The sequence below is a fragment of the Platichthys flesus genome, chromosome 20, assembly GCF_949316205.1.
Source record: "Platichthys flesus chromosome 20, fPlaFle2.1, whole genome shotgun sequence".
NCBI classification, from domain to species: Eukaryota; Metazoa; Chordata; class Actinopteri; order Pleuronectiformes; family Pleuronectidae; genus Platichthys; species Platichthys flesus.
In genome coordinates this window covers 15507505-15522247 of record NC_084964.1, presented here as the reverse complement: position 1 = coordinate 15522247, position 14743 = coordinate 15507505, and the positions used below count along the sequence as shown (strand labels likewise).

Below are 14743 nucleotides of genomic sequence, written 5' to 3'. Positions count from 1 at the left end.
CTTCAACTCACACCTCCGGCGGAGTTTTTCTGGCATTCCTGTGGAGGTTGGGGGCATTGAGCCGGAGTGGGCGGTGTTCAAAGCCTCCATTGCTGAAGCTGCGGCGGCTAGCTGTGGCCTCAGGGTCTTAGGCTCCTCAAGGGGCGGTAACCCTCGGACACCGTGGTGGACACCGGTGGTCAGGGAAGCCGTCCGATTGAAGAAGGAGGCCTTCCGGGATATGATATCCTGGAGGACTCCTGACTCGGTTGCAGGGTACCGACAGGCCCGAAGGGCTGCAGCTGCTGCCGTGTCGGAGGCTAAGCAGCGGGTGTGGGAGAAGTTCGGAGAGGTCATGGAGAAGGACTTTCGGTCGGCACCAAAGTGTTTCTGGAAGACTATCCGGCACCTCAGGAGGGGGAAACGGGGAACCATCCAAGCTGTGTACAGTAAGGATGGGACTCTGTTGACCTCAACTGAGGAGGTTGTCGGACGTTGGAAGGAACACTTTGAGGAACTCCTGAATCCGAATAACACGCCCTCTATGTTGGAGGCAGAGCTCGAGGTTGATGGTGTTTCATCGTCAATTTCCCTGGTGGAGGTCACTGAGGTGGTCAAACATCTCCGCAGTGGCAAGGCCCCAGGGATTGATGAGATCCGGCCAGAAATGCTAAAGGCTCTGGGTGTTGAGGGGCTGTCATGGTTGACACGCCTATTCAACATCGCGTGGGAGTCGGGTACAGTGCCAAAGGAGTGGCAAACTGGGGTGGTGGTTCCCCTGTTCAAAAAGGGGGACCAGAGAGTGTGTGCCAATTACCGGGGCATCACACTTCTCAGCCTCCCTGGTAAGGTCTACTCCAAGGTGCTGGAAAGGAGGGTTCGGCCGATCGTCGAACCTCAGATTGAAGAGGAACAATGCGGTTTTCGCCCCGGACGTGGAACTACAGACCAGCTCTTCACTCTCGCAAGGATCCTGGAGGGGGCCTGGGAGTATGCCCATCCGGTCTACATGTGTTTTGTGGATCTGGAGAAGGCGTATGACCGGGTCCCCCGGGAGAAACTGTGGGAGGTGCTGCGGGAGTATGGGGTAAGGGGGTCTATCCTCAGGGCCATCCAATCCCTGTACTCCCAAAGCGAGAGCTGTGTTCGCGTCCTCGGCAGCCAGTCAGTTTCGTTCTCAGTGGATGCTGGTCTCCGCCAGGGCTGCGCCTTGTCACCAATCCTGTTTGTGATATACATGGACAGGATATCGAGGCGTAGTCGTGGTGGGGAGGGGTTGCAGTTCGGTGGTCTGAGGATCTCGTCACTGCTTTTTGCAGATGACGTGGTCCTCATTGGATCATCGACCTGTGACCTTCAGCACTCACTGGATCGGCTGGTGGCCGAGTGTGAAGCGGCTGGGATGAGGATCAGCACCTCTAAATCTGAGGCCATGACTCTTAGCAGGAAACCGATGGATTGCTTACTCCGGGTAGGAAATGAGTCCTTAGCCCAAGTGAAGGAGTTCAAGTACCTTGGGGTCTTGTTCGCGAGTGAGGGTACTATGGAGCGTGAGATTGGCCGGAGAATCGGAGCAGCGGGGGCGGTATTGCGTTCGCTTTACCGCACCGTTGTAACGAAAAGAGAGCTGAGCCGCAAGGCAAAGCTCTCGATCTACCGGTCGATCTTCGTTCCTATCCTCACCTATGGTCATGAGGACTGGGTGATGACCGAAAGGACGAGATCACGGGTACAAGCGGCCGAGATGAGTTTTCTCAGAAGGGTGGCTGGCGTCTCCCTTAGGGATAGGGTGAGAAGCTCAGCCATCCGTGAGGAACTCGGATTAGAGCCGCTGCTCCTTCACTTAGAAAGGAGTCAGCTGAGGTGGTTCGGGCATCTGGTAAGGATGCCCACTGGGCGCCTTCCTTGGGAGGTGTTTCAGGCACGTCCAGTGGGGAGGAGACCTCGGGGAAGACCCAGGACTAGGTGGAGAGATTATATCTCAACACTGGCCTGGGAACGCCTCGGGATCCCCCCGTCAGAGTTGGTCAATGTGGCCCGGGAAAGGGAAGTCTGGGGCCCCCTGCTTGAGCTGCTCCCCCCGCGACCCGACCCCGGATAAGCGGATGAAAATGAGATGATGAGAGCTTTATCCCTGATTTTCATTAGTAGGTTGTTATAATTGTGCTTGAATCTAGATTAGCAAACGGAAACTTGTAATGGACTCTGGATGCTCTACAAGCAAATCCAGACCCGGCAGAGAGAGACTTAGACGGTGCTCATGATTGTTCCCACAGACAGTGAGTCATTTGACCCTGGTTTGTACATAAAGCACAAAGAAGAAACTGTGTCTGACAAAATGTTTGTGCGGATAAAACATTTCATAACAAAAGAAAAACCAAGTGAGCGTGTGCTTGTCACAGTCTGACTCATTAGTTGCAGCATCTCAGAGACAAGTTTATGTAAAGTCTGGCATTGCCTCTTCTTGTAATTCTGTCAAAGTCAAAACAAACCGTGCAGTTTCGAAAACTGCACGAGGTAAATGAAGGGCCAGGATCAAACTCCCCTAAGAATTCATAACGCAGATTAACTGACAGAAGGGACCAGCAGATAACCTCGTCCCCTTCTCTCCTGTCAACTTCCAAAGGTGTCGCACACTCTGTGTCTAATTTCTGTAGTTTATTATTAAATTAATTTGTTTATTTGCTTATTTTTTACCATTTCTTCCAGCTGGAGCTTCTTGAGCTCCTCGAGAACAAAGTCCACTTGTTTGGCGGTGGTGAGCGACGCAATGTTTCCGTTCAGGTTCTTGCAGTAGTGCTGGGCGTTGTCGTAACTCTCTCGGCTGGAGTTGATCCTGAGGCAGGCCTCGCCCACCTGGCTCCAACCCTCACTGCACTGTTGGGCTGGAAGAAAGAGGTAAAGTGATGTCAAAACACACTGAGATATGTTAAATGTTATTAAGAACATAGGCCTACTCTCCTATTAAAACATTTAAAACATTAAATCAAAACATTAGGTAATTATTTCCTGGTAGGAAGACAAAAAATGTAAGTTTCAGATTCAGTCCAAATTTGAGATGAGGGAGCAGAGGATGTGCGATGTATGAAAGTTTATTTTCATCAAAAAACATTTATTTTACCAAGAGTTTTCAATAAAATAACCTTTTCAAACTGGTCATATAACTCACTCCTAGCAACAAAAATCAATGAATGTGTTTGAATATTCCCTTCAGGTCTGGAGGTCGGTGTTGTTGTGCATTACAGTTAATGCAACAACATCAGAGACTGACCCATTTTCTTGTATACGAGTGAGAACTGAATCCAAAGCATTCAATAAGACAATGTGTATAGAAAGCCTTTGACTCTTTTTTTTGTTTACCAGGCAAAGCGTGACACTCTGGCTGGTTCTGGTCCCACTGACAGTTGAGATTCAGCGAGCAGCTCTTGCAGTTGGCGAGCTTGCTGCACACCTGCTCGTTCCGCACCGGACACTCAGTGAAGTTCTTCACGTTCTACAACAAGAAACGAGAGAATAGAGGAAACAGGAGGACGATTAACAGGAGCTTTGCATTTGGGTTCTCATTTATTCGTCAATGTACATAATAAAAAACATGGTCCTATTTGTCTTGTGGTGCAACATGGTGTGAGGACAGCTTGAACCACTGAGATCAATATCTAAAAAATATTCAATATCCTCAGCTCACAAAAATCCAGAGGAAAAGTGTAAATGTTTGCATGTGTCTGAATGAGTGGTTTCCAAAACAAAACACAAGACCAGAAGTGCTCTGACGCCTCCTGCTGGATCACTCACAGATGTGCAATTGCTGATAGCGGAGATACACTTTTTGTCGTCACACCACTGGCACCCGTTGGTGTTGGCCGTACAGCTGGCACAGTCTGAGAACCGGTAGCACCGCTCGTCCACTGTGACTAGAAAGAGAAAGAGAGACAGACCAAAGAGTGTGTGAGTTAGTATCTGGTCAAATGGTTCTAAGCCCTCAAAATATAAAGAAAACTCATATTTGTATAATCCCAGTTTAAAAGTAACCAGTAAAACCAGTGACCGCATAGGAGTGAGGAAGAGCAGATGGGCTGTTAAATTATGATTATGCATTCAAAGTCGATTTGCATAATAAGAAGAAAGGATTTGCTCTGATATGTATTGTTGTCTTCCTCACCAGCTTTAGGGGGGCAGAATGGGGAAGGTGTGATGCTCCCATTGGCCATGCTGGGCTCCCAGGGGAGACAGTGGCCTCTGCTCCAGATGCAGCGGACCCCTGGCCCGGCGTTCACGCACCCTTCCTCTGCCAAAAAGGCCTGGCAGCTTGGGGGTCGGTAGACGAGCACGTCGTTGAGCAGCACTCCGGAGAAGCCCCCAAACAGATACATGGACCTAGAGAGGAAAACAAACGAAAAGGGAAACTGAATAAAACTGTACAACTGACAGGTCACGTTGAAAGTTTATTGTCAGATCTAATATAGTTGTCAGCTTCGGTCTCAGAGGAGATTCCATTAGAGAGACTCACCCGTTGCTGACCACAGCAGAGTGACCAAAGCGGTTGACGTCTCTGTGCAGGTCTGGTTTGGGCAGGAGCCTCCACTCGTCACAGGCTGAGCACAACAAGAAAGGCCATACAGTAAGTATCTGTTTTGCCTTTGTGTTTACATGTAATGCATGACATTTCTCCACAATTATAATAACTGGTTCTGCTGAGACTAAAGTGGATAATTATGAAGACACAGAGGCTGGTGATGATGAAAGAGGGAGGGGAAAAGCTAAATGTATTTTTTTAATTATAGACTTAAAAACCTCATAAGGTGTTATTTAAAAATATATATAACATACACAAAATGAGTATGAAGGCACTTCAAGCTTACTGATCACATTTAGAAATGAACTGCTTGAAGTAATTTAATGTCTAAGAGAGTAAATCTAATTAGGTTTAAATTTGATGAAGTGACAAGAGAGCATTTTAAAGTACAATAATAAAGACACTCAGAGAGACACTGGGGCACCATGTCAAGAATAATGAGTCCTACCGATGTCGTAGGAAAGGAAGTCAGCCGAGAAGCACTTGGCCCCGTTGCTTAGGGAGGTGTCGTTGTGTGTGTTGCCACCGAAGAAGAGCAGCGTGCCGCTGAGGAGCGCAGCCGAGTGCAGGTATCGTGGAAAACCGCTCTCTCTCAGGATGAACCTGGAACATAACGCACGACAACAGTGTCAAGGACGAGCTGACGAGGACACGGCACGCAGAGGTATATACACAGACCAGAGTACAGCATGAACTGAGAGAGCAGAACAGTCTATGTGTTGATTTACCATGTCCTAGTGTTAACATCGTAGCGGTAGAGGTCGTCAACGAGGCCGTATTTGTTGGCAGGCAGGGCCTTGTAGCCTCCGTGAACATACACGCTGCCACTGGAGCTGTCAAACGTGCTGCTGTGACCGTAACCACCCTGTGGAACGGCCCCTTTGGTCTCAGGTACCAGCCACGAGTTGGATCCTGACAAGAAGGTGTATAAAAGGGAACTGTTAATACAGATTTCAATAAAAATATAAAACATTTTTTTAATAGAAGAATGAGAACTGGACTCAAATGATTCAAACATTGTCAAGCTAATTAGGAGAGAGCTTAGCTCACCATGCTTCAAACATTCACTGCTTGGCAGAGTGATAGTACGGTTTTGTTAAGTGCATTTCTAGGTTTAGATTTCCTTTAACTGTTTCAACTCATCGACATCAGAATGAACAACAGAGGGCTTTTCTTAGTTTCTCTTTTACAGAAATTCAATTAAATTGGTTGTTTTTGTCAGTGTTCTCACAGATTTTTAATTAAAATAAAGACTCTAATCCAATCTGAAAATGATGGTTATTCATCACTTATTTGCCACTTAGAGGCAGAAGTCTACGATCATATAGATAGATATCCATATATAAAAGACAGACCCTATATCACATCAACAAACAATCATCTGAAGTTTATGCAAGATTCTCCTTAGATTTGAAATTAATAAAAAATTAGCTTTTCTATTTTATTCATACTTCAATCAATAATGAAAGCCAACAAGCTGTGTTTGAGTCAAGCTCCAACTGTTCCCCATTTTCTAAAACGGTAACAGATGTCATGCGGTGCTGGAGAAAGATGCCAAGAGCCGACAGAAGCTGTGACTCACGCAGGTTGTACTCCTGAACGTTGCTGATGTAGCTGTAGATGGGGGAGTAGCCAAAGATGACCAGCATGATGGCATCACCGCCCTCCAGCAGGACGCAGTGGGCCGAGTGGCCCTCCACGGCGTAAATCTGAGCCTGGGCCAGCGGGCCGACCACGGGGTTCCTCCGCTGCCACGTTCGACTGGGCATGTTGAACGACCACAACTCGTCTGTCACGTTCCCCCAGCCGGCCTCCAGCTTCCCACCGAACATGAAGATGTCATCCTGAAAAAAAAGAAAAGACTGGTTTAGGCATGTTTTTTGTTTGACAAAATATTTTCATGTTGCCTTTTATCTTATTGTCTTTCATGGTTTTTCTTTTCTATTATCGCTGCTTTCATACGGTTGTCATTTCACTCGCTGTGCTGTTGTTGTGAAATACAAATGAACTTGATCTGATTTGATTAGTTTCCTCGCCTCTGTATTAAATCATTTTGGTATTTGGAAGATGACATGTTTGTGGTTTCCTTTTGTTTCGGGGCTCTCTTATTTCTCATTCCCCCCCATCTGATTCTCCTTCTCTCCAAACCACCAGTTGAGTGTTTTTCTGAATTCCTTCTGAACCAAGACAATCTGAGGCCCGTCTGTGTTCCGGTGTTTACCTGGAAGGCAGCGAGAGAGTGGCCGTATCTTGGCACGGGGCCGCTACTGATGGGTACTGTGTTCCAGATGCCGCTCTCCAGGTTGTAGCTACAAAGCAAAGCAACAGATCATTACACATTGTGAGAATTTGTAAAGAAAACAAGACACATTAACTTGTTCCTCTGTGACTCTGTAAGTATTATTCCCATATAATCACCATTTCCTTCATTCTAAACATACCAATTTAGTCTTCCACTCACAAAATGTGAAATTGTAAACACAGGGAACCGGGTCATGTCATCACATATTGATGATCTACAGCAGATACAGTATTCTCTCTGAGGTGAAATCACCTGGTGATGAGCAAACACCGAGCAGATGGGAAACTCTTGTCCGAGCAACAAAGAGGAGAAGTATCAATTAACTCTGAGCCGCTACATGAATGAGGACAGAAGTCAGTTCGGCTTTATTGCTGCAGAACCGCCCTGCTACAGTAAATACTAAAACCTTGATTTAGCTCAAATGAATGTACATGTTCACAAAGCAAAACCACACAAAGAGAAAGAACTCGGCCTGACAATGAGCTGAGCATTTTTCTCAAGGGACGTGCGAAACAGCACTTCCTCATGACAATCATTGTTTCCACACAAATGAGAAGTGAAAAGGGGGGGAAGGGGATATAACTTTGACACTGCTGGTTTGACTGGTGTAAATATAGTCTGACCTCAGGACATGTTGATGTACTAAGCCGTGACTTACTTGAGAATCATCTGGAAGGAGCTGTAGTTGAAGGTGTATCCGCCCACCACCCACATCACCTTTTCCTGCACCACGGCCTTATGGGACGCTCTGGCGAGTGATGTGCCAAAGGGTTTGACGCTCGGAAGGACCCAGAAGGACTCGGTTGAAGGGACAGTCAGAGAGCAGTCTGGACCTGCGAGACAGAAGGAGATATTATGGCTGAGGGCACACGTTTAACATAAATATGTGTTACTTCAAGAATTCAGCTCAATATCTCAAACATATAAAAAAAATAAACATTTTATTTTATGACGGCGCAGCTAATATTTAATGTGAAATGCCTTTAATGATGGAATCTGACACAATCGTTTCCTCCCTACTCACTAACTTTGAAGAGCAAGCATGCCATCGTCAAACCAAAACAGAAGCTAGACCACTCCTTACATGAGCATGACAGACAGGGAGGTGTGAATATGTTAAACTGTGTGAATGAGGACCGGACTGAAAGCCACGCGTCTCCGCTTATGATACTGTCAAGTTTAATCAGGTAGAAGCAGTCGGAACACAACGCTGCAGTTCACACTATTCTGCTTACACACTCTTCATGACGTCTCACTCAATAATCGCCACAGTGCATATGGGATGAGCGACAGTTCTGCAGCCTGTGATTGCAAAAGTGCAACTCTCATGGTTTGGAAGGTAGGGAACTCTGCCCTCAGTCTGCTGGTCATTTAGCCAAAAGAAAAGTTATTATCTATTAAGCAAAAGCTGAGTTTGCTATGGTTTAATTTATAATAGTTAAAAGATGCAACCACAATATATCTTTTAAAGCGTATTAACTGTATCATTCAATGTTTTTTATATTTGAATGAGCTGGATTTAGATGCAATCAAATCACAGCCAAATTTTCCAGATAGGTTCCAGGTTACATGCGGTGTGATAATACAAACTGGTTTCAAAACTGGAATATCTTGGTCAATTATGTGTTCAAATCTTGCAAACGGCTACAGGCCAGTTGACTATACTGAGCATCATTTACTTTATAGCTTCTTTACATTACAATGCACGTAATGACATAATCTCTGAACATGAGAAATACGGTTTAATCGCTGCACTACTTCTACCTGAGCTGTGAGGTTCGCACAAAGCCAACTCTTACCTTGCCAGCTGTCATTGCACACGCACAGCTTCTCCCCGGTGAGGTCGCAGTAGCCGTGGTCCGGGCTGCCGCAGTTGTTTCTGCAGTAGGGGATGTCGCAGGCCTCGCCTTTCCAGTACTTGTCACATTCACAGTACACTCTGCTGGCGACCGAGTTACCGGGGGTGCACTTCCCATGGCCAGAGCAGTTATTGGGACAAGAGTTGATCCTGGACAGAAGGACATTGTCATTCACCCAACACGGTGTTTACTCTTTCGGGCCACAGAGTGACCTTTACTTGTGGAATGAGGAAGATTAATGATCGTCTGGCTCTTGGCAAGGGTGAGGAGGGACTAATAATAGATGACTTATTGACCAGGTTTTGATTGTTGCTGTGGCTTTTAATTTCTGCAGAAACGTTTTGTTGCATCAAGAACACAAACAATGTGAGGTGTTATTTGACGTTTTGCCCCTAGTTTAAGTTCAAATGCAGACGTTGGATACTTACGAGTAAAATATTTCAAATCCTGTCAGGTTATAGGCAGCATCACTGAAAAAGTGTAGTAGTGCGTAGCCTGAAGTCGTCTCGACCTCAGGAACCGTCTCGTTTCCTCGTATCTCTGGCACGATGACGCCGCTGCGGACAAAAGCAGGACATCAAACCACTTTCTTACAACTCTGATAAATCTGTATGACTACGCAGATACACGTGAATTGAAGATTAAATTAAAATCAGCAAAAACATAAACCATTATGTATGTACTTCACTAAAAAACATTGGTAAAGTATGTCATCTTTCATCATTTTTGGCCTAGATCGGATAAATTTCACACAACATTGGGGTTTCTCACCTGAAAACAGCAACCTGAGGAGCGTATATCGAGTCGCCATCATAGACGTACATATGGTCCCAACTACATTCTGTGGCAAAGTGGTTAAATCTCAACCGAAGAACTGCATTTGGACTGTGGGAGGAAGAGAAACAGGCGATAACAATGAGAACAGGTTCAGGTTTCATGAAGGTATCTACAGGATGCAGACAACCAGGTGGAAGATGGATAACAGTATTGTATTGATTTTGTCACACACTTGCTACAACTGAAAAACCTAATAAATTGCCTTATTTATATTCCAAAAAAAAACTCAACTATCATTAATAGATCATCCTAAAATGTAAAGTTGTGGTTCTCATATCAAATTATTCACACTTAAAGGGAATTAGCATTTGAGAAGATGACAAAGAGGACTTGACAAAACCAGATTACCTTATAATATACGATTACATTGTAAATTTGATTGTTTAATACACTGATGAACTCAGGTTCCCTCCATTTATATCCTGGTTTCCACTTTTCCAAACAGGTCTGTCCTCAAACCCGGCTTCACTTCAAAATAGTGTAAAAACCATAATTCCATCAAAAGAGACTCTGATCAGCTTGATTTAATGACATCAATTCTCTTTGCAGAGAACAATGAAACGTGGCTGCACTTGCTCGGCTTTAGTAGAACACACTGAATTTTCAATAGTACTTACTAGCCCTCGATGAGCCAGGTGCACTTTGTTTTGTACTTGTAGTTGATTGGACCATCAGTGAGGTATCCCGAGGGCTCCGTTAACCTGGGGGGGACAGAAATCACAAAATTCAGAGCGGACAACACAGTAACACATGACCTCACATTACCTCAGATGGGTAATTTTAATCAGTGGAACCAAAAAACAAGTTGAATAAAACATCCGATCAAACTATGTAAGTTACAAGCTTTGAACACAAGGTGAACCTGCAGATAAAAGATGTTAGCACTGAGGAAAGAAGTGTTCCACGTTACAACTGGAAAATCACCACATCGGCCGCCTTCTGCTTTCTGTTTAAGAGACCTTGCTATGACGGGGCTGAGAGTGAGGTTTCAAAACTATTCTTAAAGAATGATCTATTCAACTATTATATAAGTGTCTGGGGGGAAATTCCATCCCTATTCCAAGTCAAACTGGTGAACAGGTGGGATGCAGCCTCAACACGTCAGCAATCTATCGCTGCAGCCACACAAATACATGGAAGCAATCGACAGTGACGAGGACACAGATTTCTTTAAAAGGTTTCCTCGTCACAGTGGTGCGTTCTCTGGTGGGCAACAGATTGTTCTTTAATTAATCTCATTTGGATGTTAAAGTCTAGACTAATAATCTGTGAATCTACACAATGAGAGAATCTGTCTGCTGGAAACATTACTGTCTTTAACGACACCACAAGAAACTCTGCATCCTTTTTTTTGTCTGACTTTGAAAAACAAACACACAAACAAACTGGGATCTAATGGGTGGTCTGAGTGACGCAGGAACTGAGGGATATTCCCTGTTATGTCCATGTCAATTGTTGTAGATAAATATCGTGATTTAACATTACTTTAAAAGGCCTAAAGACTCAGATTACAAAAGTGTGTATTATATTATCTATATATAGAGAGAGAGAGAGAGAGAGAGAGAGAGGGAATATATATCAATCTTTACATGTACGTCAAATAATAAAGTTCTCTCTGATTACTCACATTGGAAAAGCATCCAGTACATTACGCTTGATGTGTGTCTGATTGTTAGTCTCTATTCTTTGTCCAGTAACAGTGACTACAGTTAGCTTTGTGTTTTGCTGACTAACAGAGTGTGAGCAATTAGCAGAATGAGGCCGGCAATGAGTTTCAGAGGAATGATGAATTTTTTCATGCTGCAGTTTGTACTTTTTGCAGGGAAATACTTTCCTGTGATGCTCACACTCGAGACACAGAATTCATGATTGTACCTTTAGGACAGGAGTTCAAGATTGTTATGAAGATACGCTGACACCTCGTGTGTGGTGCTGAGCAGCAATTTGTAATTACCTCCACCAAGGAGGTTGTGTTTTCATCTGCGTTTGTTTGTCTGTTATCTGGAAGCATTACACAAAAAGTAGAGATCCGATTTCCAGGATACTTGGTGAAAGGATGTGTGAGAGTAAGGGAAGCACCCGGTCAATTTCGGAAGCGTTCACTTATTTCTCAGAGAACAGTTCATGTCTCTTTATGGGAAAAAGAATCTGGCACATTTGAGGGACGGATATCTATGAGTATGTGAAATTTGATGCGGCTAGATTGAATTTAAGGGAACTGCTGAGCCTCTGCAGTTGTGTCTGATCTACTGAGAGCTGTTCCATTTGAGTTTGCATTAACACAGGTTTAGTCTGTGTTCTCCTGACTGAGGAAAGACTTGGAGTCACGGTCTCACATTTCAGTCAGTTGTCTTGAGGTGAGGGGGGGTTATTTCCTGACGGTACAGCTGATGACAACCTATACAAAACCTTAATTACAGTGATCATGGTTCTTCTAAACCACAAAGTGCGCCTCAGGTGAACTGAAAGGCCACGAAATGCTGTTGTCAAAAGTCACAATCCAGATGATGATGAATATGATTATTATTTGTTTCCAAGTTTGAACCTTTATTCTTCGGTTTATTTGCCTTTTCCTTTTTAGTTCCACCAATTTTCTTTCAGCTTTTAGTTTGTTGTTGCATTTTTTCCCCAGAGTCACACACGTCATTCCACTTGCACTGACCAACAGGCACATTGTCCAAATTTAGGAACAATACCCTGGAACTATTCCCAAATAAGCTTCAGGGTAAAACATTAACTGACTGCAGATGTTTCCCCGGTGCCAGCGTGAGCTCCGTTCTCTCTCACAACAGGAATTAATTTGTTGAGGGGCTTCATTTGCCATCGTTGTGAATGTCAATATGAAAGAACATTGGTAGAGTCTTGCTCGTGTGCACCACGCTGACATGAGCAGATTGGATCGTGGAAGGTAACAGCTCTCGTTTCATTTGCTCACCCGCTGACATTTAATAAATCACTTTCTCTGTTTTTGTGGAAGAGAATGTCAAATAAAAAAATCGAAAATAAGTTCAGGAGGAATCAAGCACCAGATGGCGGGTGAATCACAAAACTTTAAGACCACTTTCAGACTTTCGCACCCCAACACCATATATCTCCAGGGAAGACAGATAAACAGCTAACAACTAACTGAGGGAGGCGACAGGCCAAGTTAGAAACTTACCAAATCATAAATCAAGTCACAAATTTCCAATCCTGATAAAGGATTCATTATTTCACTCACTGAACCAAGTACAAATGCTTGTCCCAGCTTTTTGGAGTTGTGATACTAAGCTGAATCAGTTGTAGACTATTTTTGGAAAAGTCATGTAAAGTTTTGAGAAACTCTGATGCCATTTCTCCACCCAATCTATTTAAAGATAACATTAAGCATTATTCATTGTATTTTGTTCGCTGTCCCCAAAGCTGTGTCACGTTCCCTGTTGTCAACCCAAGCTTGTTTAATCAAAAGAAGTCAAACAAACTGCGGACGATTATTTAACCAACGAGCCAGATCTTTCACAACAAGCATTGCCATGTACTGTGTGTGATAGTGAAATACATCATCACGTGACATCTGGTTCTTCTTTCTTGGCTTGGTCCCCCCTGTTGTTTTTGTTTACGATCCTCACAATCTAAACGGTTCATCTCAAACAAAACTGTCTGCAGAGGCTTCAAACGTAAAGTAAAGCTGGGTTCAACTGTCACATCGTTATCTGTGCATATTTAAAGGTGATAACTGGAACCTTTGGGTGCACATGGGTTTATTTGATGGGTGCCACTGATCTGCAGCAGCTCCTGGAATCAAACATCTGCACAACAACCCTTTCCTGACCTCAGTGCAGCTGCAGGCTTTTGGGTGCACGTCCACTTACTTGAATCTGCCCTGGCAGTGTTGACACTGGTCCCCGACCCATCCTCGGTCACAGACGCAGGATCCGTTGACGCAGATCCCGGAGAGGCAGTTCTTGTCGCACGGTTTCGCCGGGGAGGAGGCGTGCGTGGACAGCACGAAGTAAAACAGCACGTACAGAGCCAGGTATCTGTTGACTCGCCGCAGATCGCAGCGGGTGGCGGCGGGTCCGAAGGGAAAGAGTCGAGTCTCACCCGTCCCCCCTGGATCCATGTTTTCACCCCCCGAGTCCAAGACCTGGCACGGGGCCTTTAGGGGTCTGATTCGGGGTGAGAGCCTCCTCGGCTACTCGGGCTGGATCACTTCAACAACAAAGAAGTCCTGCATGTTCGCGGAGGGGTCTGCATGCTCCCGGTAAAGCCCCTTTGTACCGCTTTTTACTGGGAGAAGATGGCTAACACAAGGCAGCGTTAGCTCAGTGTCAGTGTAGGAGCTGCACGGATTACAAGTGGCAGGACTTCCCCTCCACCGTCACCCCGGCTCTGGGTGGACGAAGCCAGCGAACAGCATCTATCGGAGCCGAAGCAGGAGCTAGCTGTCTGGAGCCCGCGACGTTAGCTTCTCCGCGGCATCTGGCTGGGAAGCGACGCTGCGCTGGTTCAACACCGCTCTCCTCCTCCTCCGAACGCAGCCATTTTAACGCGTCGACAGTCCCCGCACTCGGACGCGGGGGATGTTCGCGGTGACACTCTGAGGTGAGTCGGCAAGCCGGCCCGGCTCATGCCGGTCCCCGTCCGCGGGGGAAACAAAGGGGTCGAGCCGTAGGCAGCCGTGAGCCCAGCGCGGAGGCTGCCGCAGTCACCATGGATGTGGTGGAGACTTGGGAGCTGGGACGGCGGCGTTGAGCAACCGCTCCGAGCTGTTGTTTATCGACCCCACGGGCAGTTTTAACGCGCCCCGAGATGCCGTGTTCGTGGGCGGACGTGTGCGGGGAAGGGTCCCGGTGTCTCCTGTAGAAAGTAAAAGGTAGAAAACCCCCCCACGGTGGATCTAAAGCGTGACAGGAACAGGCAGCGGCTCCACACAGATCCTCAGGTCCGAGAAAACTAAACAGTGGCCGCGCAGGCGCACTGGAGCACGGGCTCCGGTTAAAGGCGCAGCGCACACGTCCAATGCGGCATTTAATTCGATTTAATCTGGTTTAATTCAATTTGATTAACCGTTCCGTTATCTCGAGGCACTTTGCAGAGAGGGTCCAGACCTTTAAAAAGCCTGTGTGTGTAGGATTCAGGTGAAAGGGATCTATTGGCCGAATTTAAATATAGAATAATCCCAGTAATGTTTTCACTAAGTGTGCCTTTATC

The 14743-nt window shown here is 45.6% G+C and overlaps 1 protein-coding gene across 1 annotated transcript in view; it reads right to left on the bottom strand.

Moving 5' to 3' along the window:
• The window catches only part of atrnl1b (attractin-like 1b), a 52979-nt gene extending 38483 nt beyond the window's left edge, over nt 1-14496 (bottom strand). Inside the window, exons 1-15 of the mRNA XM_062413889.1 lie at nt 13402-14496; nt 10168-10251; nt 9485-9598; nt 9142-9270; nt 8654-8862; nt 7513-7687; nt 6774-6861; nt 6135-6396; nt 5281-5464; nt 5001-5155; nt 4487-4571; nt 4139-4353; nt 3772-3890; nt 3340-3472; nt 2677-2864 (exon numbers count right to left, since the gene is read on the bottom strand). Of these exons, the coding sequence (XP_062269873.1) occupies nt 2677-2864; nt 3340-3472; nt 3772-3890; nt 4139-4353; nt 4487-4571; nt 5001-5155; nt 5281-5464; nt 6135-6396; nt 6774-6861; nt 7513-7687; nt 8654-8862; nt 9142-9270; nt 9485-9598; nt 10168-10251; nt 13402-13652 (2391 nt within the window). The 5' untranslated portion in view covers nt 13653-14496. The remainder of the gene's footprint in view (nt 1-2676; nt 2865-3339; nt 3473-3771; nt 3891-4138; nt 4354-4486; nt 4572-5000; nt 5156-5280; nt 5465-6134; nt 6397-6773; nt 6862-7512; nt 7688-8653; nt 8863-9141; nt 9271-9484; nt 9599-10167; nt 10252-13401) is intronic.
• Between the last annotated feature and the right edge of the window lie 247 nt (nt 14497-14743).